Source organism: Pelodiscus sinensis, chromosome 4 (genome assembly GCF_049634645.1).
Source record: "Pelodiscus sinensis isolate JC-2024 chromosome 4, ASM4963464v1, whole genome shotgun sequence".
In the NCBI taxonomy this organism is placed as follows: domain Eukaryota; kingdom Metazoa; phylum Chordata; order Testudines; family Trionychidae; genus Pelodiscus; species Pelodiscus sinensis.
In genome coordinates, this window is record NC_134714.1 from 32,942,336 (window position 1) to 32,969,562 (window position 27,227).

At 40.7% G+C, this 27,227-nt stretch overlaps 1 protein-coding gene and 1 long non-coding RNA gene across 6 annotated transcripts in view; one reads left to right on the top strand and one right to left on the bottom strand.

Annotated features, from left to right (window-relative positions):
* EFCAB11 (EF-hand calcium binding domain 11) overlaps positions 1–27,227 on the top strand; it is a 210,464-nt gene that overhangs the window by 24,256 nt on the left and 158,981 nt on the right. For 4 of the 5 annotated variants that reach the window (XM_075926731.1, XM_075926732.1, XM_014573261.3 and 1 more), the window contains exon 5: positions 5,852–5,942. In XM_075926731.1, the coding sequence (XP_075782846.1) occupies positions 5,852–5,942 (91 nt within the window). Of the gene's footprint in view, positions 1–5,851; positions 5,943–12,804; positions 14,174–27,227 lie in introns of those variants that run through there. The other variant, XM_025184282.2, reaches the window with a different exon arrangement.
* On the bottom strand, positions 15,794–20,227 carry LOC142829093 (uncharacterized). Its single transcript, XR_012903338.1, has 3 exons — positions 20,144–20,227; positions 17,110–17,192; positions 15,794–15,920 (listed from the first exon to the last, which is right to left on the bottom strand). It is a non-coding gene; the product is annotated as an uncharacterized LOC142829093 (long non-coding RNA).

Consider the following 27,227-nt stretch of genomic DNA (forward strand, 5'->3'; position numbering starts at 1 on the left):
TACTGCAGAGTTATTTAAGAGAGACTTCCACACTGAATCAAATATGCTGTAGAGCAGTGTTTCTTAAACTGTGTTCCGGGGAACACCGGTGTGCCGTGGAGAACAACAGAGTTCAAAATGGCTGCCTTTTTTTTCTCAATTATTTTATTTTCCCCCGATTTTCCTCTCCCCCAAAATCCTTGGTGTTCCTCATAAAAAAAATGTTTGGTGTTCCTCGGTCTTAAAAAGTTTAAGCAACACTGCAGTGGAGCCTTAATATAAAAGTGGACAGTATCCTAGATGCGGGTTTTCCAGCCCTACTTTCCTATGATTCTGTGTTTCCAAGTAAAGTAACTGATATAGTAACAGCATTACAAATAGATGATTAACAGAAGCCGGGACCGCAGACAGTTGAGAACAGCAGTAGAATCCCAAGTTGTCTGTTCCACTGCATGCTTTTCCAGTTTTGAAAAAAATATCTCTAGCGATGCACCTGTCCTGACCCCACTTACTGTTACCACTATCATATCTCCATCCTGATTTCTGTAACTCCCTCAGGATCGCCTTCTCCTAATATTTCCCTGCTTACTCAAGCACACAATTTACTCTGCTGATTCTTCTCCCAAGAGATGGGTGGGAATATTTACTTCCCTGCCTGAAGGATGAAGGGGAAGAAACAAAGCAGCAAGGATGTTCTCTGGCTTATTCTGGGACTCAGATTTAGAGGTTCTTTTCCTTTTCTGGTAGGCTGTGGGGACAGAATGTGATTCCTCTTCTCTTTTCTCTTCTCTTCTCTTCTCTTCTCTTCTCTTCTCTTCTCTTCTCTTCTCTTCTCTTCTCTTCTCTTCTCTTCTCTTCTCTTCTCTCCCTCCATCCCTTTTTCTCCCAAAGAGGAAAGAAGCTTGAGTACAGGTCCACTGAACCAAGGACATGTAGAATTTATATTATCCTTTTCACATTATTTCCTCTCTCTCCCTTTTGCCTGAAACTTTGGTGTGGCACATGGTGAACATAGGTGGGCCAAGTGCTGGAATGAGTCAATCAAGGATCCTCTGCAGCTTGATCAGAACACACAAAACACCAAAATAGATTTTAAATGACAAGCTGCGACTTCATTAGCATGTAATATTGGAGAGGTGCATTATCTGCTCTGTATTTTCATATGAGGCCTGTTAGTAGGGTTTACAGCATATCTATTTTATAGCCCATAACTCAGGAGAGACTTTCATGTGCCTATCTCCAAGCTTACTTGGCCGAATCTTTGCACCTTTCCTTCAGCAAAGGGGACAGATGGAACCACAGGATGACTTGTGATCTCTCATTTTCCATAGACACAGAGTCCACTAGCAAAATCCCATGTTACTTACTTATTTTCTGATCTCTAATCCTTTGGCCTTTTTATCCAGCTTTGACACTGGTTGCAAGTTGTACTAAACTAATATACTGCTACTAAACTCTTGTACTCTAAGAGGAGTTTAGGTCATCTACAAGTCTCCTCCACTTTACTCTGCCTCAAGACAAAACTTCTAGCTGACCCCAGGGGTACCCCAGCTGTTGTCCTTCAGTCTCAGTAGATCTTCTCCACGTTATCCAAGGTCTTCCTCTTTTGTGTTTTCCTTGTGGGTTACACGTGAGAACTTGATGGACTATACTGGAAGGTAGTTTTCTGAGTGTGTGGCCTAGCCATCCCCACTTTCTTCTCTTGATTTGAACGTCAAGTGGTTCTTGTCCTGCTCTGTTCCAAAGCTCCTCATTTGTAACAAAGACTTGCCATTTGATGTAAAGGATGTACCTCAGGCATCTGTTTATGATTGTCTGTAGCTTGTGATTTAAAAACTTTTTAGTACACCAGTTCTCGTATCCATACAAGAACACGCTCTTTGCATTTGTGTTGAAGATCCACAGTTTCATCTTTGCAGGTATTATTTGTGAGCTACATATGGGACAAAGAGACTTGAATGCAGCTGTTGCTTTCCCTATCCTAGCATTGATATCCTTATCTGTTCCTCGTCTCTGCCCATAATACTCCCCAAGTAGGTGAACTGCTCCACATCTTCCAGATCATCCCCTCTCAGTGTGATGGTGATAGACTGATTGATCCTCATTGTCTTGGTCTTTCCCTTGTTGATGCTCAGTCCAATCATTGAGGCAGTTTTGTCTAGTGTTACAACCTTTTCTTCCATGCTTTCATGTTGGCGTGAAAGGAGGGCGACATCGTCAGCAAAATCAATGTCCTCTAGTTGTTTGAAAGGTGTCCACTGAATGTCCCATTGCTGGCCATCTGTTGTTCTGCTCATAATCCAGTCCATTTTGATCAAGAACAGGAAAGGTGGCAATAGGCACCCTTGTTGCACTCTGGACGGTATGCTGAAGGATTCTGTCAAGACACCATTGCGTACAACTTGGCATGTCAAGGGTTCGTACATTGAATGGATCAGGTCAATAATTTGAGATGGAATGCCACGATGTTGCAGCAATTTCCACAAGGTGTCTCTATCAATGCTGTCAAAGGCTTTTTTGAAGTCTATGAAAGTTACAGACAGTGGGGAATTCCACTCAAGCGACTGTTCTATGATCACTCTGAGACTTGCTGTTTGATCAGTACAAGATCTCTTGCTTCAGAAGCTGGCCTGTTCTTCTCTGAGCTATCTATCAGTTTCTGTCTTCATTCTGTCCAAGAGAATCTTATTGAACACCTTTCCTGGAATAGACAGTAATGTGATGACCCTCCAATTCTTGCATTCCTTCAGGTTGCCTTTCTTTGAAAGCTTGATAAGGTAGCCATGTTTCCAGTCTTGTGGGATCTCTTCAGTGACCCAAATTTTCCCAAATAGATTATACGTCATATTGACTGATGTCTCACTATCTGCATTGATTGCTTCTGCGGGGATCTTGTCTGGACCAGGTGCTTTTCCACTTTTCAGATGGGCAATGGCTTTTCTGATTTCTTCCTTTGTAAGTCTGCTGCTGTTAATTTGCAGAGGTATATTTGCAGGTGGTAACTCCACAGGTTCTGTGTGGACAGGGTGATTCAGAAACTCCTCAAAATGTTCCTTCCATCTACTGAGCTGCTCACTTGGGTTTGTTAGCACATGCTCCTCCTTATCCTGTACTGGCTGATCCAGCTAGCTTCCGTGTGATGTCATACAGTTCTTTCAAGTTCCTCCGTCCTGCAGCTTGTTCTGCTTATTGTGCAAGGTTTTCCAAAAAGTTGTTCTTGTCCAGTTTTACAGCCTTTTTAACTTCTCTGTTGGCTTCCGAATACAGTCTCTGAGCTTCCACCTTGGCTGGTCTTGTTTTCCTGTTGTTAATTGCTGCTTTTCTGTCCTTTCGTTCTTTCACTTTTCTCAGAATTTCTGCTGTAATCCTTTCTTTGTTCTGCCTTGTCCTCTTTCCAAATATTTTTATCACAGATCTTTCCAGGCTGTTTTGGTGTATTCCCAAATTTGTTCCATGGTAGCATCTTCCAGAATAAGGTTTGACAGAAGTGCATATCTGTTGGACAGCTCCACTTGGAAACATGTTCTTGTCTCTAACTCCTTTAGCTGCTCCGTGTTGAATCTCAATCTCAGTTTAGTCACTTTTGTGGTGAACCTCTTGAGCTTGAACTTGAGTTTTATTGTGACCAGATGATGGTCTGAACCTATATCTGCTCCTTTTCTAGCGTGGACGTCCTGCATCGATCTTCTGAAAGAACTGCTGATACATATATGATCAATCTGATTTTCTGACTGGTGATCTGGGGAAACCCAAGTGACCTTATGGATCCTTTTGTGTGGAAAAACACTACCACATATCACCAATCCGTTGAAGGAACAAAAGTCACTGAAGAGCTCTCCATTTTCATTCGTGTTACCTAGGCCTTCTTTTCCCATGATCTATTCTCTGCCTGTATTTATGCTTCCTATTTTTGTATTGAAGTCATCCATCAAAATCAAGATATCCTTCTTTGCTTTCTGGTTCACAACACATTGCAGTTTCTCATAGAGGTCTGTTTTACATTCCTCGGCTGCTTTGTTGGTTGGTGCATAGCTTTGCATAATCAATACCTTCTGCACTTTGTTATAGAATCTAGCTGTGATGATGCATGATGATACTGCTGTCTACTCCATTAAAGCTCCAGATGCCTCCCTTGATAACATCAAGCCCATGCCTTATGTGTGTGTTGTGCCCTCTTCTTCATGTCCTGAGTAGATGTGGGTTTCACCTGTTGCTGGGCGTAGCTGCCCAGATTGTGTCCATCTTGTCTCTCTCAAGCCCCAAACTGTAAGCTTATACTAATTAAACTAATATAAAGCAACCCGAAACATAATTACTGTACTGTAGAACTACAAGTAGGTTGCATAGGTTCATCTAAACATGCAAAAGTCTTTATAAACCATGGGCTAGGATTTCAGTAAATGATGGTGGGAACCAATGATCAGTTAGTTCTTGTCTCATTAGATGGCCATTGAACAGTAGAAACAGGGGCCTACCCAGCCTACCCAGCCAGCTTGACAGCCACCACAGGCCCTGGGGCAAGGTGTGTGTGTGAGAGGCTGGCTCCACGCTCCCAGAAGGGGTGGGTCTGAAGGTGAAAGAGGCGGGGCCAAGAGCAGTCAGCTCTTAGCCCTGCGCAGATCGCGGCATGTTCCCCCTGTCCCTCAAAGACATAGAAATTCAAAGGGGCCTGGGTCTTGATAGTGGCCAGAAGCTCTGGCCACCAAAGCAATTATCCCGTTTGCCACCTCCTGTTGGCAGGCCTGACCCTACCCCTTTATATTTTCTACCTTTTATCCAAAGCTGTCAGGTATGTTGTGTATCCAATCAGGTTTCCCCTTTGTTAAATTAAGGGCTAGCATTCTTGCCCTGAACTGCTAGTAGCAGCTTCAAAAAGCTTTTTAAAGAGGCTTACGTGCTTAAGAAGCTACATCATTGCTCCTTTGTTTTGTATATTCTTTTCTGTCTTGCTCACTGTCTCTGTCCTCTCCATACGTACCCAATGACAACTCTGTTTGAATTGTCACTTTCTTGTTCTCTTGACTCCTGCAATGAAGTCACAGGCTTGGTCTGCACCTAAATGTTAAGGTAAATAGTGTGAAAAAACACATCTTTAAGCATTGTGACTATGGTGACTTAGCCCCAGTGTAGTTGCAGCTATGTGTTTTGAAGAATACTTCTGCCATCTTAGGTAGTATCACTCAGAGAAGTGTTCCTGTACTTTCTGGTGGTATAGACTGCATTTACACTACAGGGTTATGCTGCCATAGTTATAGCAACCTAGCTCAGTAGTATAGACATTCCCATAATCATAGTTGATTAGTCTCTTTCGTGAATTTTGTTTTGCTATTATATGGACAGTTTCATTGCAAAATTCATCTAGAAGAGAAAATGAACGCTCATGGAAATCTTGTTTCAGTACAGCTCCATGTGTGGAATTTTGATAACAAATATGGGAAGAAACATTGTGAAACACACGTGAAAGGAAATTTCATGTATTTTAAAGTGTGTATTTGAAAAGCTTCTCTGGTACAAAAATTTACGAACGGAAAAATTTTAAAACGAATTCTTAAATATGAAACGGTACAGTATAGATGTTGCTGGTGTAATTCCTTTGAATTGAGTTCTTGGTAGCACACCAAAGTGACAGTATAGAATCATTCTTGAATCTCCTCATCTTTTGGAAACCCCATTGCCATACCCAATGTGGATCCCAGCCATTTTCTCAAATACTTTGGTTGAAATTATAACAACTTCAAAGAGTGTATTTTGATTCTGAAGATCTACTGGACATTCTTATAAATATTAATATATACATAATTAATGTTTGGCTCTTGAGCAAGCATAACTCTTCACAGTATTTTAATCTTATTTTCCCACTTCTTCAAACAAGATAAAGGATTTTTGACTTTGGAAGATTTCAAAAGAGCCTTCAATTCTGTTGCTCCAAAGTTACCTGAAAGGATGATAGTTGAAGCTTTCAGGTAAGACAAATATAAGTCTTGTTTGATTCTTGTTCTTTAATTTTCTCTTAATTCACATATGAATAAAATTCTGGAAACTGTAGATTAGGTTCCAGAGCCAAAGATACAAGCCTTTAGCACATTATTGTTTCAACATCCTTGCATGTATAACATATAGTATAAGAAAAAGGGATTTGTCTATTTATCTACTGATATTTTGAATAAGTACTGCAGCAGTGATGGGCAACCTGGGCTAGTGAGTGGGCTATATGAGTTGTTCTCCTTCATCTCAGAGTAAGGATGTTAAATATCAACTAATTGAATAATCAAATAGTTGATGCATTTTTGCATTGATTATTTGATTAGTCGATAGAGTGATTCCACCTTTGAAGTGTAGCAACAGCCGTAGGGTGCCAGTTGATCCGGCGCTGCCACTTTGAAACGCGGTATGCAGCCTGATGCTGGGCTCCCTGCAGCATTTCAGAGTGGCAGTGCTGCATAAAGCCCAGGGTCAGTGGGGGAGTCCCCTGCTGATCCTGGACTCCATGCGGCGCTGCTGCTTTGAAACACCACGTGCAGCCTGGGAACACCCCAGATGGCCCCGGGCTGCATGCAGCGTTTCATAGCAGCAGCGCTGCATGGAGCCTGGGGTCTGGCTCCAGGCTTCAAGCGACATTGCTGCTTTTAAGTACCCCCTCTTCATCTCCCCCTTGCTGCCTCTTTCTGATAGAGGCAGCAAGTGAGGAGGGAAGCAACCAGTTAACTAGCATGTCAACTATCCGATAAGCAAATGCTTATCGGATAGTTTACTAGTCCTTCACATCCCTATCTCAGTGAGCTGTAAGATTGTTGTAACCAAGGTGGTCTTCTAGAATAGGATAATTGTGCTAACTGTGCTTGCATACTTTCAATTTGCTGGGTATGCTGATTGAACCATAGCAGTGCTTTGATTAGATGCAGAGGGAGAACACAGTTCTCATAATCAGTGTTGTTTGCAATCCACAGTCCCAATGGGCTGCATGCAACCCACAAGCCGCAGAGGTTGCCCATCACTGCACTACAGGCACTGATAAAATATTACCAAGCATGAAAAACTAATACATTACATCCTACAATGCTTCTTCTAAGGTCTAAAAATATTCATTTTCCCAATTTAATGACTTGTTTGAAAAACTGGAACCTGATAGTTGTCTCCAGAAAACTGTGGAACTAACATGGTAGCACACACACTCTCCTTTTGTACAAAAGAGGAGTTAATTGAAGTGGGCTGGAGCTGCTGCTAAGTCTGATCCCGTTTTATCTGAAGTGTTGTTTGTGTTTTAGCTGGAGCTGGCAGATGTGGTGATGTGGGAAGTTTTATATTGTAGGAGTGTTTTTCCCACTGTCCATTTCTGATGGATGAAGTTTGAGTGGTATATAAATTTTATTTTTATTTTTTTTAAATATTTAGCTATCAATTGCATAGTCACTGTCCCAAAGGTACATTCCAGTATGCAGGAAATACTGGTTTTATTTGAGCTAATATGGCGGCATACATATGCTTGGTTTCTAAAAAAGTTGTAATAGTTACTTACAATGTTACCACACTAACAGTATTCATTGTATTGAAAAATTTAAAATGAAATTATACTATATTTGTCCCAAAGAGTCCATGTTAATTTATACCAAATAGCCACTTTTAAATTTTATTTGATTTTGTATTGTGTTCTTTTTTTCTCCCCCTCCCCTCCTGAAATCACAGTATGGTGCATAGTAATGTGTCCTATAGAGCATTAGTCAGTGGATCTTCACAATAACTAAAAAAGGGGGAGAAAGGATATTAAGTATGGAATAACTTATTTCTTGAGTGCTCTTTTTATCTTTGCGCATTAAGGATTGAACCCAACACTGTAGGGCTAATCATTTTAAAAAGCTCTTTTGTGGCCTTTTTAAGGAGAGTATATAATATTTGTGGGTGAACAAACTGAAGATAGGCCAAGAAACACCCATTTATATTAAATCTTAGAATCATAGAATCATAGAATACTAGGACTGGAAGGGACCTCAAGAGGTCATCGAGTCCAGTCCCCCACCCTCATGGCAGGACCAAGCATGGTCTAGACCATCCCTGATAGACATTTATCTAACCTACTCTTAAATATCTCCAGAGATGGAGATTCTACAACCTCCCTAGGCAATTTATTCCAGTGATTGACTACCCTGACAGTTAGGAACTTTTTCCTAATGTCCAACCTAAACCTCCCTTGCTGCAGTTTAAGCCCATTGCTTCTTGTTTTGTCCTCAGAGGCCAAGATGAACAAGTTTTCTCCCTCCTCCTTAAGACACCCTTTTAGATACCTGGGAACTGCTGTCATGTCCCCCCTCAATCTTCTCTTTTCTAAACTAAACAAACCCAATTCCTTCAGCCTTCCTTCATAGGTCATGTTCTCTAGACCTTTAATCATTCTTGTTGCTCTTCTCTGGACCCTCTCCAATTTCTCTACATCTTTCTTGAAATGCGGTGCCCAGAACTGGACACAATACTCCGACTGAGGCCTAATCAGCGCAGAGTAGAGCAGAAGAGTGACTTCTCGTGTCTTGCTCACAACACACCTGTTCATGCATCCGAGAATCATGTATGCTTTTTTTGCCACAGCATCACACTGCTGACTAGTATTCAGCTTGGCTACGTCTACACTGGCATGATTTTCTGGAAATGCTTTCAACAGAAAAGTTTTGCATTAAAAGAATTTTTGGAAAATCTTGTGTTACAACAAGAAGAAAATGCAACACCCCAGAAAGAGGACAGAAAATATGCTTTTTTTTCCTCGTAAAGGTTTGAAAATTTTTCTGTTCTCCACTCCAGTCACTTAGGGTATGTTACCTATAAGTGAATGGGCAGATGTAAGTAATATATAATAGCTAGATTAGACAAAGTGGTCCTTGTGGATATGTCATTTAAGGTTCTTTTGTTGTATTAGAAGCAGCTAATGTTTGGGTTTTTTTCTGTGCTTTAATTGGTTAAAATCCTCCTTTTTGTCATATAACAATCATAATGAGTTATGGTAAGATCTAATTAATGTTATCCATAATTAAATACAGTATATGTATCCATGTAATTGGTATTTGTATCGTTTTGCTCTCTACTACTTGAAGAATTGTTTTGTTGAAATTTATAATTTTATTATCTTTTACTTTAAGAAGTTTTAAATACATTTAAGCATGGCATTGTTTTGTAAAATCATTTCTGAAAATGTTGGGCCCAATCCTGCTTCTAATTTTGCCATAGATTTATGGGGAACTAGGATTTGATTTCATATGGGGCTACGTCTAGACTGCAAGCCTCTTTCGAAAGAGTCTTTTTCGAAAGATACTTTCGAAAAAGCTTCTTTCGAAAAAGATCATCTAGACTGCAATCTCTTCTTTGGAAAAAGTGAGCCGCTTTTTCGAAAGAGAGCACCCAGGCAGTCTGGATGCTCTCTTTCGAAAAAGCCCTGTTTGCATTCAAGAACGCCTTTTTTCGAAAGAACACTTTTGAAAAAAAGATCTTCTTTCTCGTGAAATGAGGAGTGCCGCCGTCGAAAGAAAAGCCGCGTTCTTTCGATTTAATTTTGAAAGATCGCGGCTGTAGTCTAGACGCAGGTGAAGTTTTTTCGAAAAAAGGCTACTTTTTTCGAAAAAGCCCTGCAGTCTAGACACAGCCTATGAGAGAACATAACAGAATAGAAAAGAGTACAACAAAGTTTTGTGATATAACATTTCTCTAATGAAGGAAAAGGAATGCTGTGCTTTTTTTTTCTTTCACTGAGATACAACATTCAAGTTTTAATAGATAACAGCTGAAAAACAGCTTGCACTATTTCTTTCACGTCACAAAAATTGTCATACCTGTAAAATGTTGCTAACCATATTGATTAGTAGATACTATACTACAGTATTGCCAAGTTGTGTGCCTTGTGATTGCATATTTATGGACTACTCGGATTGCAGTTTCAAAGAGTGTTTCTTACAGAATTGTGACCGCCTTAGGGCCAGATTCTGGCATTCTATGTCGAGTAGCACCTTATTCCACTAATAACCACCACTGAAATCATTGAGAATACATGTTCCTCGTAGTATGCAAGTTTTAATTTATTGGATAAAGTTATGTCCAGAAAATTTTCCTAGACTGGTGAACAGAAAGAGCCATCTGGTGAATTAGGAACATATAAGCAGTAACACAGAAATGCATGTTCTGAATGTATGGACCAGAAGCATTAATATTGTCATCTCACAAAATGTGGTTCTCTGTAGTCTCCCATCAGCCAAAACAAACAGATCAATATATGATCAATATATTTAAACTGAATGTGTGGCTGTGTTTCTCTCTTCCCTTCCCTATCCCTCCCCCTGCACACCCAACTTTGACCTTTCTTTCACACACAGATCAGAACTGAGATCTTTGGTTAAATTTAGATCTTAGGTACAGAGCTGATGTGTACTTTATGTAATATTTATAGTACATATGCATGTAAGATGTATGGCAGTGGATGCTTTGATGACCAAAAGGTAAGCAAACTCTAAGATAGGCTTGTGGGGACTAGAAAGAAAAAAGCTTAATGAGTACATTTTGGAACGATACGAAGTTGTCACCTAAATAACTTTTATTTTAGATTAACTTTCTTTCTTAATATTGTAAACCCTGCAGGTTGCTTAAGATATGGTCTCTGTGGCATTTCACATACTGCTGCATCACTTCAATTTTATGAGAAAAATCTCAAACTTTCAATGGTTTACTTTTTTAAATTAAAGTAAAAATATATAAAAGCAGCTGAGTCTGCTTACTGCAACAGGAGACTAGACAAAATAACTTTTTAAAAGAAAGAAAATTCAAGGTCATAGCTTTTAATGCCTATTTAGCTTCTCCTGCTGCTTTTCCCAATGTTATTATTTTTAGTAAAAATTTTAAAAGTGTATCAATCACTGAAGCCAGGAAAATCTTTAGTAGTACAAAGATAGTTGTTACACAGCAGAAGAGAAACTCTGACCCCATTGAAATCCTTAATAGTTGTGCCATTTTCTTTAATATACGTAGGATTTTATCCTACTTATGTATACATTCATGTATAAACATGCACTGAACAGATGTGTTTCTGACTTCAGATCCTAAAGATAGTGAATTACATGTTGACCTCAAAAATGCTTTTGAATTGCCTTTTAAAATGTTCTTTTTTTCTCTGATTACAGGCATTATTTGTCATTACTCTATTGTAGTTTACATTAAAATAAACAACCATCATAATCTCAATATTCAGAGCCAAATTTACAAATCCCTTGTACAACAGATGAGCTACTCAAAAAACACAATTAGGCATAGAAGTAAAATTCAACATTTTCATGCTGAGATTAGAAAGCACAGGTTTTACACATGCAGTTACCTGAATTTGTGTGTGCAAAAAATTCTCATAAAGGTGCACACACATTTTGTTTGCTCACTCCCTACATGGTGCTTTAAAATCAGTTGCCTAGTTTTTCCATTTATATATTTTTATTACTATGAAAATGCAGTTTACATTTTTAATATAGCATAGCAAAATAAACTGGATTACTATGCATAGTGTACTTCTCTAACCCACCGAAAATGAACAGTTAATTCCTGTGCTTCATTTTGGTATTAGATAGATATAAAGTATATTTATGAACATAAGATATATTGAATGACTATAGTCTGCTTCAGAGGGGTGGTAATAGATGCTCTTAACCATTTGGTGGTGCTAAATGCTCTGTTAAGGTAAGGACTGAGAATAAATAGTTGATTCAAAAGTGTTTCTGAGTATAAGTAAGTGTGCAGATTTTTTAAAATCTTATTTGAAGGTAATAAGACCAATATGAGAGTATTTGCATGTCATACAAATCAAAGGAAAAATTCATTTAGAAATTGTTATATATATATTGTGGTTTTTCCAAAAAGTTATTAATACTCAGTGCAATTTGCACAAAGATTCATGTAAGCTTCAGATGAACCTTCTGTTTATATTTGATCACATTAATTGACCATAGTACATGCATAGTTATTGTAGTAAAACAATTGTAGAGTTCAATTTTTTCTGTGCTAGCTTAACAGGTATATTAAACAAATTGCACTTCAGATACATCTGATTGAAATGTCAATGTTCCATAAGAACATTGGCCATTCTAGACAGAGACTGTAGTAATGCCTAGTTTAATGACTAGAATGGTTTAATAGCAAGACACTTATTTAGTTTGATAGACAGTTGATTTATGAATTAAACCTTATTATAACCATGTTATTCTTGCTCTCTTTGAGAGTACATATATGAATTGTCAGAAAAGTTTAGTTAAATAGGATGATGTGACATTATTAAGTATAACATCTTTTAATTAAAAGTGAACATGGTATCCTCATTGAATGGTGGTATACCAGTTGTTGTCAGAAGGTACAGCAAGAAATTTTTTGTTGTGAAACTTTGATTTATATTTCGTTAACCTAGTTGGAAATATAGAGCATTATTAATTACTGTTTTCAAAGAAATATCTGTCTTAGCTGTATCATTTGTATAAGACAAATATATTTAATTGTGGAGTCCTTAAACTGTGATAATGAAAGAGAAGTAGTAGAGAAAAGCTGAAAAATGATCATTCTTATGAAGATGAAAATGTGAAAGAGCCAGTAAATGGCATACGTCTCTTAAAAAAAAACAATAAACAAGTTTCTGAATTGAGCAAGCATACATCAGAGTACACTGATCAGAAGCAATGTATAGTGTTCATGATCTGCATTTTATTCTGCTTTGCACTTAATAGGATCACATGCCAGAGGTGTATTAATACTTTAGTGTATTGGTTCATTCTCTGCTAAAAATGACCCAGCTGTTTCATATTTCTTTCTTTTATAATTATCCAGTAACAAGAAAATAACCTAGTTTTGAGAACCACCCCACAGAAGAAATCTTAGGCTCTTTATGCAAGTTTGATTTATAGACATGTACTGCAAAGCAGAGTGAATATGAAACATTCATCTTCCAATGGCTAGTTGCTATGGAAACATAGTACACAGTACAATATCATTCCAGCTCTGGTGATGCCTGCAATAGTTTATTCCTTTGTTGTTCTCATTTCTTAAGCAACCGTCTTGCAGCCTTTCATATTATCACAGTTAATCACATACACAAGTCTGTATTGTTATCTCTTCAGAATCTTCTCTAATGGATAAAATACATTTTTCTGTGTAGATGTGCATATATTCATTGTGAATGTATACTTGTATTAAAATCATTGGTTAAAAGCTGGTCACGTCTCAGAAATAATATATTATTGCTCATAATCTAACATATCTGCTCAGTATACCATGTTGGACATTACTGGCTCACTTAGGATATGTCTATACCGCAGTGCTATTTCAGGACACCAGAGGTATCCCGAAAAAGTTCCCTTGCGTCTTCACAAGCCACCCGTTATTTTGAAATATTTTTCAAAAATGAGTGTACTGTTTCGGCATCCCAGTAACCCTCGTTCAATGAGGTTTAAGAGAGGACTCGAAATAGCACTTCATTTTGAAATAAACTCGAAATAAGTACACAAATTATGTAGCGCAAATTGCATATCTTATTTTGAGTTTAGAGTGCAGTGTAGACATAGCCTTACAGAGAAAAGAAAGCTACTTTCTTTTCATCTAAGAAAATATTTTCTTGCTCAGGCCCTCTAGCTTCCTTTTGAAGTTCCTACCAGGGATTGGAATCACATCTCCATTGCTTCTCCACAGACAAATTTCTTCCTTCTAGCTCCCACCCAGCCCCCGGAGCACCAGGCAACCCCAGATCCCTTCTGGAGCACCAAGCAGCCACGTGGCCCCAGCTCACAGAGCAGCCAAGCAGCCACATTCCCCCAGCCCCACTCTGTTCCCTAGAGCACAAGGCAGCCTTTCTGTAGCCCTAGCCTTCCTACCCAGGTGGAGCATGGATGAGGCTACCCCTGTCTTTTTGGGAACGCAATGACTTCCCTTCCCTACATTACTCATCGCCCATACTGCAGCCCCAGTCGGAGCCCTCACCTTCTCCCACACCTACCGTCCTGCCTCAACCCAACTCTCTCCCACACTCTAAACCCCTCATTTTGGCTCCACTGCAGACCTATTAGCCCTGAGCCCCCAATGAGTTAATTCAGATCTGAGCCCAATAGCTCTTCCTGCCTTCCCCCCAGACTGCTTTTGCTAGATAAAAGAGAATCCAGAAATTATCAGAACACTCAGGCTATGTCTAGACTGCTTTCTTCTGCCGGAAAAGATATGCAAATTTGGAGCTAATTTGCATATCTTCTTCCAGTCGCGTTATCGGAAGAGGTTTTGTCAAAAAGGAAAGCAGTTTAGATACGGTTCTTTTAAAGAAACAAAACAAAACAAAAACCCTTTATTGAAAGACCCCCTACTTCCTTAAGATATGAGGCGTGCAGGGGTCTTTCGAAACAGGGATTTTTTTTCTGAAAGAACCACGTCTAAACTGCTTTCTTTTTTGACAAAATCTTTTCCGATAACATGATTGGAAGATATGCAAATTAGCTCTGAATTTGCATATCTTTTGGCAGAAGAAAGCCGTCTAGACATAGCCTTAGTCTGTCCCTGCCCTTATCTGGTGAGAAATAAGAGAAATTGAGGCGGGAGGTAAGGACTAATTTTATGTAATTAATACATAAAATAACAGCTATGTACCAGGGTGATAGATAAACAAAAATATTGCCCTCCGATTAAAGAGTTCTGGAGGTTATGAAATTTGTTTAGGAACCAAAGGTTCCTTCTGATATAGTCCCTTGATATTAATCAATGGGCCTGATCCTGCAGTGTTTACAATAATAAGGAATACAAACTAAGGATCATTAATGTTAATCATAATAGTGGCATACAGTTATGTGTAACTAGGCCAGTTCATAAATAACTAATAATAAAGGGAAGTGGAATGCTCCTTTTGGGAGCGTTATTTCATAAGAAGTAGGTCTCTTAATGTATTTTTGTTAAAAAAATGTCTTGGGCTTTATTGTTTGGTTTGTGTGTTAGTGTTTTGTTTTTGTTTTTAATATGATAAGGCCCATGAGCATGAATGAATAACAGTGTTGCAATTGGTGTTAAAAAGCAAATCAAAGGGTGCTTTTTTGGGAGAAGGATGGTTCCTCACTTAATGGAGGTCATGGATAGTCAAGTTAATCTACTTTCCTCAGTTATTCTTTTGGCAAAATTAAAAATGCACTTCAGTGGATAGAAAAACTGATGTAAGTAAATCTGACACCAGACCTACTCCAATATAAGAGTCAGTCATGATTTTGGATTTTAAAATATGGATTTTAAACAAATACTATCCCGAGCCTGTAATCTTTTCCACTCTGCGTTCAAATTCTGCAAATTAAGCAAGTGGATTAGATCCATTGAAGTGAAGAGTACTTGCATACTTAAAATTAAGTATATGAAGGATCGGGGTCCTGGAATGCAATTCATGTGAAAATGTATGTATATAGTCCTGTGTATATGCATCAACTGCATCTAAATAATTAGGTGTATTTTTTCCTAATGTAGGAATATGCCATTACACAAAATAAACCTTAAAACTTTTTAAAACTAAATCCAGACTAATATCATTACTTAAATGAAATGCATAGATATTTTCTGCTTCTGTGACCTTCTCTTATTTTAAAGACTGTTTACTTCACAAAGGGTAAGTCTGTAGAAAAGCCTATAAAACATATAAATGTAGCATTAATAAAATGTCAAATTGACAGCTTTGAAGACTAAATTATTATTTAGAAACAACTAAGATAGGTTCTTCAGAGAGTGGCGTCCCTGTGGGTGCTCCACTTAGGTCTCTGTGTGTCCTTGCGCCGCGGATCGGAGAATTTTGCTGAGCAGTGCCCCTAGCACCGTGCTTGCACACCTAGCATCTCGCACCCCTGCCGTTTGTGGAGTGCGTGCGCAGCATGAGTCCCGTTAGTTCCTTTTCTACCATCCTCGGCTGAAGACAGAGTTAAACCCTCTTCTTCCTGACAGAAAAACAAGAATTTTACAATTCATTTTAGACTTTTACCTTGTAGCTTATTATGTTATCGCTAGTTTCAACATTTGGTATGCTTTGAAGGAAAAAAAGGGGGGGGGAAGTGGCAACCTCTACGGTGGTGGCTTTTCTCTTCAACATGCCGGGTTCCCCTAGTTTTAAAAGATGTGACTCATGCAGAGACTCGATGCCTATCTTGAATGGCCCATGCCTCTTGTGTTAAATGCCTGGGAGAGTCTCATTCAGCACTTAAGTGCCCTCACTGCCTGAACATGACAGCCCCGGCCAGACAAGACAACGAAATGCAGCTTAAAATCCTCCTCTGGGAGAAGTCCATTCAGCCCTCAAGAGACAAACCAGAGGACATGCAGGGACAGCAAAAGCACTCTGACAGGGCAGCTTCATCACCCCGCAAAAACTCTCAAGCCACCAGGGCTTCCCCTGCTTGCTCACAGTCAGTGCAGCCCAGAACCTCTCGTTCCCCAGTACCGTCAGTTTCCAGCACCATGGAGAAACACAAGTCTGCACCAGCCAGGAGAGTTGAGGCAGAATCTAAACTTGCCACGTGGTTGGCACCACAGAGGCAGCGGCACCAGCAAGCTGCATATGCCCCCACCATCAGCTCCTGCGAGCTCTCCTTCAGTGCCCGAACAAACTGGGCAGAATGACCTTGACTGCCCCCTGGTACTGCAGCATAAAAAAGTACTGCGTAAAATGCGGCACCTACAAAAATCTCCTTAGCCTGACACAAGAGCAGCAGTTTGCTCACCATGCTCCACAGTAGTGTCTTACTCTCAGGGCCACATGAATATGCCAGAAGGTGCCCCCACCTCTCCTACACCGCTCTCCCCAGAACAGATTATAGCAGTAGGCACAGGAGTAGGTTCTCATCATGCCATTCCTCTCCTCCATCACTAGCTTCCTGGCACTCATTAAGGGATCATTCCCTTCAATAGCATCCCATGTGACCCAACCAACCCTGGATGTATCCCTTCATAACAGTTCCAGCGTCATTGGGCCCCCTTGGATACTGGCCATGTTCTTCCCGTGCCTACCACTCAAGACACACATTTTCTACATCTCAACAACAACACACCTCCAGGCGCTCACCCACAATCTCCGCGCATTCCTCACCTGCCCAATGTCTCAAAAGGGTTCTAATGAACATGATAACTTACCTACCTTACCTTCCTTACATGAACCCAGATCCAGACAGGACCAAGGAGTATTCCAGATCTTGCCTTCCCCACCGGCAGATGATCTGAAACCATTTCAGGATTTGTTTAAGCGGGTAGCCCAATCACAAAACATCACATTACAAGAGGTTCAAGATAAACAATACAAATTACTGACAATATTATAACCCCAAGCATCCTCGAAGATAGCTCTACCCATAAACGAAGCTATTCTTGAACATTCAGATGCTCTGTGGCAAAATCCAGTCTCTATTCCTCCTACAAACCGTACAGAGGATAGAAAATATTTTGTCCCTGTACAAGACGTGGACTTTCTCTTTGAACACTCCCAGTTGAACTCACTGGTGGTGGGGCTCTGTTAATCACAAGACTAAGAACTCACAATTTAAATCTACAGCTTGTGACAAACACAAGTGACTAGACACCTTTGGCCGCAAAGTGTACTCTTCTGTCACACTCCAATTCCATATATCTAAATTATACTGCCCTTCTGCTACAATCATGTCAACTATGCCAAGTTACAAGACCTCCTACAGGACCTTCCTGACTATAAATGACCTCACCTCCAGTCCATCATTAGGGAAGGTTTATCAATAGTGAAAACTGCTCTCCAGGCAGTTATGGAGCCACAGCCATTGTAATACATAGTCATCGGGATCCCAAAAGAACTGCAGTCAAGTGTGGAGGACCTTCCCTTTGACAGAAAACAGCTATTCGCAAAGAACACAGATGAGATTCTACACTCAGTGAAGGACTCTCGAATGACACTCTGCACTATGGGGATCTACACCCCACCTAATAAGAAACACAAATATACCCACTTCCAAAGGCCTCGGGACTATAATTACAATTACTATAGGTGACAGCAGAGGCCATATGACAACAGGCCCAAGCAACATCCTAACAGGAGGATGACGCAGCAAAACCAGTCCTCCACCACTCAATCCACCTCTCACAAACAACAAATTTGAATTCTTGGTCGGGGGTCTGAGCAACGACCCCGCAGTTCCAGTGCATTCCAAGGTCGCCTTCCATCACCGCCTGAGACCCTTCTGCAAACAATGGGCCCAAATTACCACAGACAAATGGGTCCTAGAAATTATCAATTTGGGTTATACTATCCCCTTCACATCCATGCCCCCATCCAACCCCCTATCCTATCCTTTTTCAGGGACCCATCTCACGAGCCCCTACTACAAGCAGAGGTGCAAAAACTACTCACCTTCGGGGCAATAGAACCCATCCTCAAAGAATACATAGGGAGAGGGTTCTACTCCAATTATTTCCTCACAGTCAAGAAAACAGGGATGAAGACCAATCCTGGATCTAAGGAAACTCAACAAATTCATCCACAACACAAAATTCAGGATGGTGACCCTGGCAGCCATCATACTTGCACTGGATGAAGGAGAGTTGTTCTCAGCCCTTGACTTCCAAGACGCATATTTTCATGTAACCATCCACCGATCCCACAGAAGATTTCTCAGATTTGTTGTAGGCCAAGACCATTATCAGTACAGCGTTCTCCCCTTTGATCTCTCTACAGCATTTCGAGTGTTCTCAAAGATGCTAGCCATAGTTGCGGCCTTTCTCAGGAGACAAAATGTCATCATCTTCCCTTACCTAGACGATTATCTCATCAAAGGCCACACCTGTCAACAAACTACAGTCATGACAACTGTTACCAGGGAATGTTTTTCTTGACTTGGCCTTCTTATCAATATACAAAAGTCCACCATACAGCCCATGCAAAAGATAGAATTTATCCGGGCATTACTAGACTCGGTCACAGCAAGAGCCTACCTCCTACCACAAAGATTCAAGGCAATCTGTGATCTCATTCAGGAGGTCAGGCAGGCTCCCTTTTCCACAGTCCAGATGTGCCTCCAATTATTGGGGCCTATGACAGCCACAACATTTGTAGTCCTATTCTCAAGGCTCCACATGCATTGCCTACAACATTGGCTCACAGCCAACTACATCCCTACCCAACTCAGCTTTACGAAGCGCCTCACACTTCCTCCACTAATACTGCAATCTCTCGAATGGTGGACGTCTCCGACCAACCTGCTCACCGGCATACCCTTCCACCGACCAGACCCATCAGTAATTATAATGACGGATGCATCACTGCACAAGTGTAAGCATCTTTTGTGTTGGGCCCATGTACCATCAATATAAGGTACATGGGCCCAACACGAAAGACACTTACACGTCAACATCCAGGAGCGCAGGGCCGTTCGCAGGGCATGCACCCATTTCCTGCCCCTGGTAAAGGGCAGAACTATCTGTGTCCTTACAGACAATACACCTTTTATGTTCTGTGTCAATCGACAGGGGGGTGCCCAGTTACCTCACTATGTGCAGAAGCAGTCAGATTTTGGAACTGGTGAATCAGGAACCAAATAGCCCCAACAGCCATGTATATATCAGGACAGCAGAATGTGAGGCTGACATTTCTCAGGGATGGTACTTGGTCCTGCTATGAAGGCAGGGGACTGGGCTCGATGACCTTTCAAGGTCCCTTCCAGTTATAGGAGATAGATATATCTCCATTCTTTTTTATTAGATCAGCATGAGTGGGAGATCAATACCAATATTCTCCTCTCAGTCTTCTGCAAATGGGGCTTTCCAGGTATAGACCTCTTTGCGACATCTCACAACTGCAAATGTCACAGGATCTGCTCCCGAGCAGGCCTAGATAAGAGGTCGGAAGGGGATGCCTTCACCATTCGCTGGAGAGCTCTCTTACTATACGCCTTTCTACCAATTCTGCTTCTTGCCAGAGTGATTAACAAGATTTGATTCGATCAGGCCATGGTAATTCTAATAGCCCCAGCCTGGCTGAGACAACTTTAGTTTCCTTATCTGAATTACCTATCAATATATCAACCCATTCCTCTCTCCGCGGTGCTGAACCTTCTGACGCAGCACCATGGCAGCACATGCCACAACAACATCAAAACTCTGACAATCATGCCATGGCTTCTCCATCGTTCCAGAATGAGGAACTCACCTGTTTGGACAGAGTAAAACACATTCTACTAAACAGCCAACGTCCCTCCATGAGAAACACCTACCAAAACAAATAGACATGCTTTCAACAATAGTGCATGACACACAATTTACATCCCACTACTGTCCCTATACCTACCTTGCTGGAGAACCTCATTGGACCTCAGTGACATGGGCCTTTCTATCAGCTCTATCCGAGTCCACCTGGCAGTGATCACGGCTTCCCATGATCTGGTGGATGGCTTTCTCTCTCTTTGTGCATCTCACGGTGAAGCGATTTCTCACAGGCCTGCAGAAAATGTGCCCAAACCTGCACCTCAGTTTGGTCCTTGATACGCTCACCAGGCCACCCTTTGAACCACTAGCCAGCACATCACCACAATACTTATCCATGAAGGTGGCCTTCACAGTGGCCATAACATCAGCCAGAAAGGTAGGAGAAATTTTAGCCCTCATGGCAGACCCACCTTTCACTATCTTTACTAGGGACAAGGTGATACTCAGGCCCCATCTGAAGTTTCTCCCAAAGAAACTTCCACTTAAATGAACCCATTTCCTTACCTGCTTACTTCCCTAAGCCTCATACCTCCTCCAAGGAGGCTATATTACAAACTCTAGATGCAAGGCAGGCAATTGCGTTCTACCTCGATAGAACTAGAGCAACCAGGAAATCAGAGAGACTTTTTGTGGCATGGTCTGGACCACACACAGGAATAGTGATTTCAGCACAGTGCCTATCCAAGTGGATTGCAGGCTGCATACGTACAGCTTATGAACTCTGAGGCAAGTAGACACCACAGACTATCAGGGCTCACTCCATGCATGTGATGGCCATTATGACAGCCTTCCTGAACAATGTACCATTAGTGGATGTTTGTAGGGCAGCCACATGGTTATCACACCATACTTTCGCACAGCACTATGCTCTACAGAAGGCGCCAATACCCTCCACATCTCTAGCAGATGTGGTCCTTCCTTCCTCGACATAAATGACTCCAATGCTCACCACCATCTGGAGGGTACCGCTACTGAGTCACCTGGGTGGAGCACCCACGGGGACACCACTTGCTGAAGACGAAGTTACTCACCAGGTGCAGTTACAATGGTTCTTTGAGATGTGTGTCCCTGTGGGTGCTCCACTACCCTCCCGTCCTCCCCTCTGCATGGAGTCTTCCTGGGCTTCAAGTAGAAAAGGAACAGATGGGACTCGCACTGCGCGCATACTCCACAAATGGCAGGGGTGCGAGGCGCTAGGTGCGCAGGCATGGCGCGAGGGGCACTGCTCAGCAAAATTCTCTGATCCCTGGTGCGAGGACGCACCAAGACCTGAGTGGAGCACCCACAAGGGGACACATCTCGAAGAACCATCGTTACTGCACCTGGTGAGTAACTTCTTTCTTTTCTTTCTGCTGACAGTGAGTCAGTTATGAATGAGATCATCCCTAAGAGTGAAAGGATAGTTTGAGACTTATGATCATTCAGTCCATGGTCTGTTTTGTTGGGACTTCCATTGAGGATGTTGATTATTTTTTGTTGTATTAGCTTTTGGTATGATGTAGCCTCTATCCATGGGAATTAGACTCTGGACCATCAAATTTATCTTATATAGACTACTAAACAAGTGTTAGCAGCAACTATTGGTCACGACCATCCAGTACCAGGCTGAACTGCTGGCGTGGAATGGAAAGCTTCTGCTACCCCATTAGATCACTCAGAATATTTCCCCTTGTTTTGAAATTAGATTTAGTTCCAGTGATAGGGTAAAAGATTATCAGTATCCTCCAAAATGTACCTTTTTATTGAAATTGTAATCTGTACTAGACATCTTGATAGCCGAGGAGAGAAGAGTAGTTAGATGTGAAAAAGGCAACTATGACTGAAATTTTTCACTTATTCCTAACTAGAAAATGTACCCAGTGTTGGTTGAGTCTTTAACTCAAATAAGATTTGTTTTCTTTTACTTAAATTTTTGCTCTTGGATAGGGCTGAGAATGAGGTGTTCATTATGCAGGCTACCCGAGAGAGAGAGAATAACCCCAGCTGTCTCTTACTGCAGAAGCTTTGGGCCAAATAAGAAGGGCCAAGTCCATAGCTGCTGCAACAGGCAGAGCCAGAGGACGGGTGTATGTCACCTGGCTGGGGAACAGACAGGCACACAAACAAACTCTCTGAAATATATAGTAGATAGTTGTATCTTTCTCCACCCCTGCTGGCCCATTGGAGTTATAGCTGTCCTGAGCCTCATCTCTGGACCCTTGTTGCCCCCCTGTGATCATTCTGGACTATAACTTTCCCTTCTACCAGACTCCTCCCTTTGCTTCTCATAAAATGGAATCACATTCGAGGCATATCCTATTGTCCTGGCACAACCAACCCCCTATCTTGCTTTAAGTTATGATAAAAGGAAGCTGCCTAACAACTTTGGTTGTCCTAGCTTTTATCCTTTAGGAATTCTTGAACAAATGGATTTTCTCTCTCTCTTACACACACACACTTTCTAAAATACATAGTAGATGATTCATCTAAAGAGTTGCTGTTTGTATTACAGTAGTGTCTAAATCAAAATCCAGGGCCATTGTGTTAGTTCCTGTACTAACAGACATTAAGACAGTACTTGTCTTTGAGACTTTATGATTTAAGCAGACAAGACAGGTTATAGGTGGAAAGGCACTTTTAAAATCCCATTTTTAAAGATAGAGGACAGAGGCACAGATAAATTAGATGACTTATCCATTATCACAAAAGAAATCTGGGCAGAATCTAAAGTTAAACCACCCCTCCCGAATCTTATTCCAGTTCTTTACCATAACAACAAACTTTCTATTTCTGGTTGGAATTAGAAATCAGCTGTCTCCAATGTGTTTACATTTAGTTCTGCCTTTTGCTGTCTCTTGTAAGTGTATTTAGCTACATATTAAGAAAGGTAATACATGCCTTTATAAGTAAAATATGATTCAGGAAAGGATACCATAATAATTCATATTTATTAAACTTAATAGAATTAATGCCTAGTTTTAAAATGGTGAAAGGGCTTCTACTTTGTTTTTAACATGACATATTAAGTCATTACATGGTGTGATAAACATGGTTAAACTAACTGTTAGTATGTACTAGCACATTACAGTATGTACTAGACAACTATAGTTCACCCATGCCTTCCTTTATTTGGTGTTACGTATATTATTTTGATTCAGATTAAAATATTGGTAAAAGTAAGGACAAAGTGATTCTCCGTACATACCCCAAGTTTCTCCCAAAGGTACTTACCTCATTCCCTTCCAAAGAACCATTATACTTACCTGACTTCTCCCCCAAACCCCACAAGGACTGCAGGGACATGTCACTGTATACCTTAGACATCCGCAGAGTAGTTGCCTTTTACTTACAACACATGAAACCCTTCCGCAGAACTCCACGACACTTTGTCTCATCTACAGAGAGATCACAAGGGTTACCCATCTTAAAACAACTAACTCTCCTAAATTTCCATAGGTATTTCTGCTTACAAAAGCAAATATATTAATCCCTTTATTAAAGTATTGCATTATAGATTCCTTTTCAGTTTTTACTGTGGTATATTTCTAGTATACATATCATTCTAATGTCTCCCATTTTGTCTTTGGCTCCTAATTATGAACTTTTGGTATTTGTAACCTCTTTTAAAATCATGGACTTTCAGACTCACTTTTTCTAGCAAATGGAATGTCACTCAACGTCTCTTGTCATGACTGATGTCTTTTGGTTCCTCCTGCTTATTGTAATCAACATTATCTCTTGATTCAGTTAATAAATACTGAGCTGTTTTTCTTACACTTCTAAATTGCAAACTCACAGCAATTTCTTTCCTTCTTTGTAATGGTATTTACATGCCAGCTCTTCTAACAAGTAATATAAATATGGTGAATATTCTGTATGTTATGCCAAAATGCAATGTTATTTCTCTACATAAATTAGCAAATACAAATACATATGCAACATTCATTCTGCTTATATGTAAATACATATTTAGGCTGTGACTGGCATTTTTCACTGTGATTGTTATATAATAAAAGCATCTAATGAATGCATCCTGAAAAGTCATAACCTTGTAATTTTTAACAATTTAAATGTAATCTAAATTGGTTTTGATGTTATGTTATAAATATCAGTAGTTTGAACTTTTTATTGATAGCTTCTAAATATTGAAAGGTTACGAAATCCTTCAAATTACCTTTCTAATACTGACAAACTGAGCCTCATAATAAACATTTAAAATAAACTCTAATCTGAAGTCCGTCTAGTGAAAAAGGTCAAGGAAGGGTCACTGGTGCATTTAATTAACAAGCATATAAATTAACTAATTTGTTTTCCTGCCCTCACTTAGTTCCTGTTGTTGTTTTCAAGTTGATTTTAGTAGATATGCATTACATTTGTTTGTATGTGTGTGTATAGCACAACAATTCTGTTTTGCAGCTTGTTCCCTTCATTTCATACTCTCTTAATGTTTTAAAACATTGGGCTGTGTGACTAGAAATTTTCCAGTTTTCTCTTCTTGGGGCGATTATAATTTTTTTTTTTCCGTCCAAGTGCTGATGACTCTTTAGTTCAGGAACACACAATTTTTTATGCTTTCATGTTAAGGTAAGGTTAAGACATGCTAAGGAGTGCTGTCATTTGTAACTATTGAGTGCAAGTAGGAAGTGCTTCTCAGACTCCTATCAGAAATTAATCTTTCTGGTCATTAATTCAGGACCAGTACTTAGAAAAGTATGCTTATCCTACAAAAATTGTACTAGTCTATCAAATGTTTCTCTGGACTCACAATTTATGCAAGTTTAGCGTTTTTTAAATTGGGTGTAATTTAATTTACTTCTTGCATTTTTATTTTTTAAAACCTGAGCCATTTTACAAAGGTTGGAGAAAAGTTAAGTTCTGTCCCTCAGCTGTGATATTTTCTGACAACCCAGGACTTGTCCATGATCTAAAAACAGTGTCACGGACCTGGGGACTTAATGTTTAAATTAGTAGTGTGGATGTGAAATGTATCTAAGATCTTTTCAACAGTGTAAATTGGAACCATGTAATAAACCAGGTCTTCTGACTTAGATTAATTTGAAGCATGGACAGGCCTTTGGTTATACATTATGGGCATACTTCTTATTTAGTACTGTACCTACATAATTTTTTCTTGCTATTTTTGAACTTGCCTAGCCCTGCAATTTAATCATATACCACTCACATCTTCACTTCTTGACCTGAACTGTTCTGTACTACTTCAGTGCTCTTCTAAATATCTCATGTTCCTCCCAACTTGAAGCCACATCTCGTATATATCCTTTACCTACTTCACAGATGTAGTTAAATCAGCTTTTCTGCTCTATATTAAGGGTTGCAACAATAGTTTTATTTGTCATGTCCTTTTTACTGCCAAATGCACAGGGTATTTTGTCAAGGACATCAAGTGCCAGATGTCAATAGAAATTCTGACACATGTTGATGAATCTGCTTACTCAGACTATTTAATTTTTTTAAAATTGCTACTATAAAGAGATGTTAGAAAAGAAAAAAAAATCTGTTTAAAAAAGATATGTCTGAAAAGATTGGTGTAATACTACAGGGAAATAACAAATGAAGATAAGGTGTTACTGTCACCCCCAAAAGGATATAATCCTTCTCCATTTTACTGAAAGAGTGACTCTGGGAGTTCCATTTCAGTTGTATACTTGATGTTTCTGATGTTCAGAATAATATATCCTGTGCTTCACTTGTTGTATGTGCCATTGAACATATTCATATAATGGAGTGCAGAACACTTTCCTCATTGCACAGAATATAAATTGTTGGTTCAAAATGTCACTATTGTAAATTTAATTACAAGGTAACTCAAAATGTTTTGGAAAAGATCTTTTTTTGTACTGATCTGCTGAAAGAAATTAAGGAAATGGTTCCCTGAAGCTGTAGTGTGGAGGCACCCTGGGAAAGAACAGTTGGGGATAGGATTGCCAGGAGTCGGACATGTCCCGGTAAAGTGCAGCCAATGTGGTAAGCTGATGGCGCGTGCCAGGTGAGACTGGGAGCTAAGATTGAGGGTCCTCTTATTTAACAAAGCGCTTCAGACACTGGAGATGCCCGAGTCACTCTCCACTGGAATGCATAAGGATCACCCCACACAAGAGACTCCCCACAGGGCTCCGAAGACGGCGGTCAGGCTGAGCAGCGGAGACAGACCAGGACCCTCTGGCTTTTTGCCAAGGTATCCCATGGAGAAGTAGGGCAAGGGCCGTAGTTCCTCGGCCCCCATCTTAGCCCGCGGCAAGGACTCTACCCCAGCACCCGCAAAAGGCTGTTCTGAAGCTGTCAATGGATGCCCTGGCACCGGCATTTCCCGTGCATTCGCAGGTAAGCGCAGCTATGCCGGCACCTGCAGCAGCAGTGCTGGCGTCATCGTCTTCTGATAATTAGCTCTCCCCGATGCCGGAGGCGTCGGCGCCGCAGTTGGCGCCGCGGGAGGGCACTCTTACTGTGCAGCCCTTGGCACCGACATTGCCTCCACCTGTCCTGCAGCCAGCTATTTCAGCGGCACCGAGCCTCCAGCCAATCAGCAACCAGGCTATGGAGGCTGCTTTGTTGCCTGTCAGTACATTGCGGTCAGCACCATTGTCTCCTCTCAACTCCTCGGTGCCGACCAAAGCACAGCACAAGTCAACACGGGTCCGAACACCATCTTTGACACCGGATCATGTGAAGTTTTCACCTGGACTTGTTTCACCTACCTTTTCTTACTCTGGTAGCCATCACTGCGCTCATTGTTATACCTCAGCCAGAGAACATTACTACAGGTCACATCGCCGCTCACCGCCATGACGGTATTATCGAGAGCACTACTTTCGATCTCCCTCTCGCTATTCCAGGAGATCTTTTTCACCAAGGTCTTCAAGACCCTCGGCATATTCTTGTCGATATGAGACACTGAGAAGGCATTCTCCCAGATGTTCCCCGAGCCCATACCACAGACAACAGTATGATTGATACTATCACGAGTGCCCTTCTTTTCCCCACAGAAGGTATTCACGTTTGCCATCGCTACAGTCCAGTCGACCTGTGTT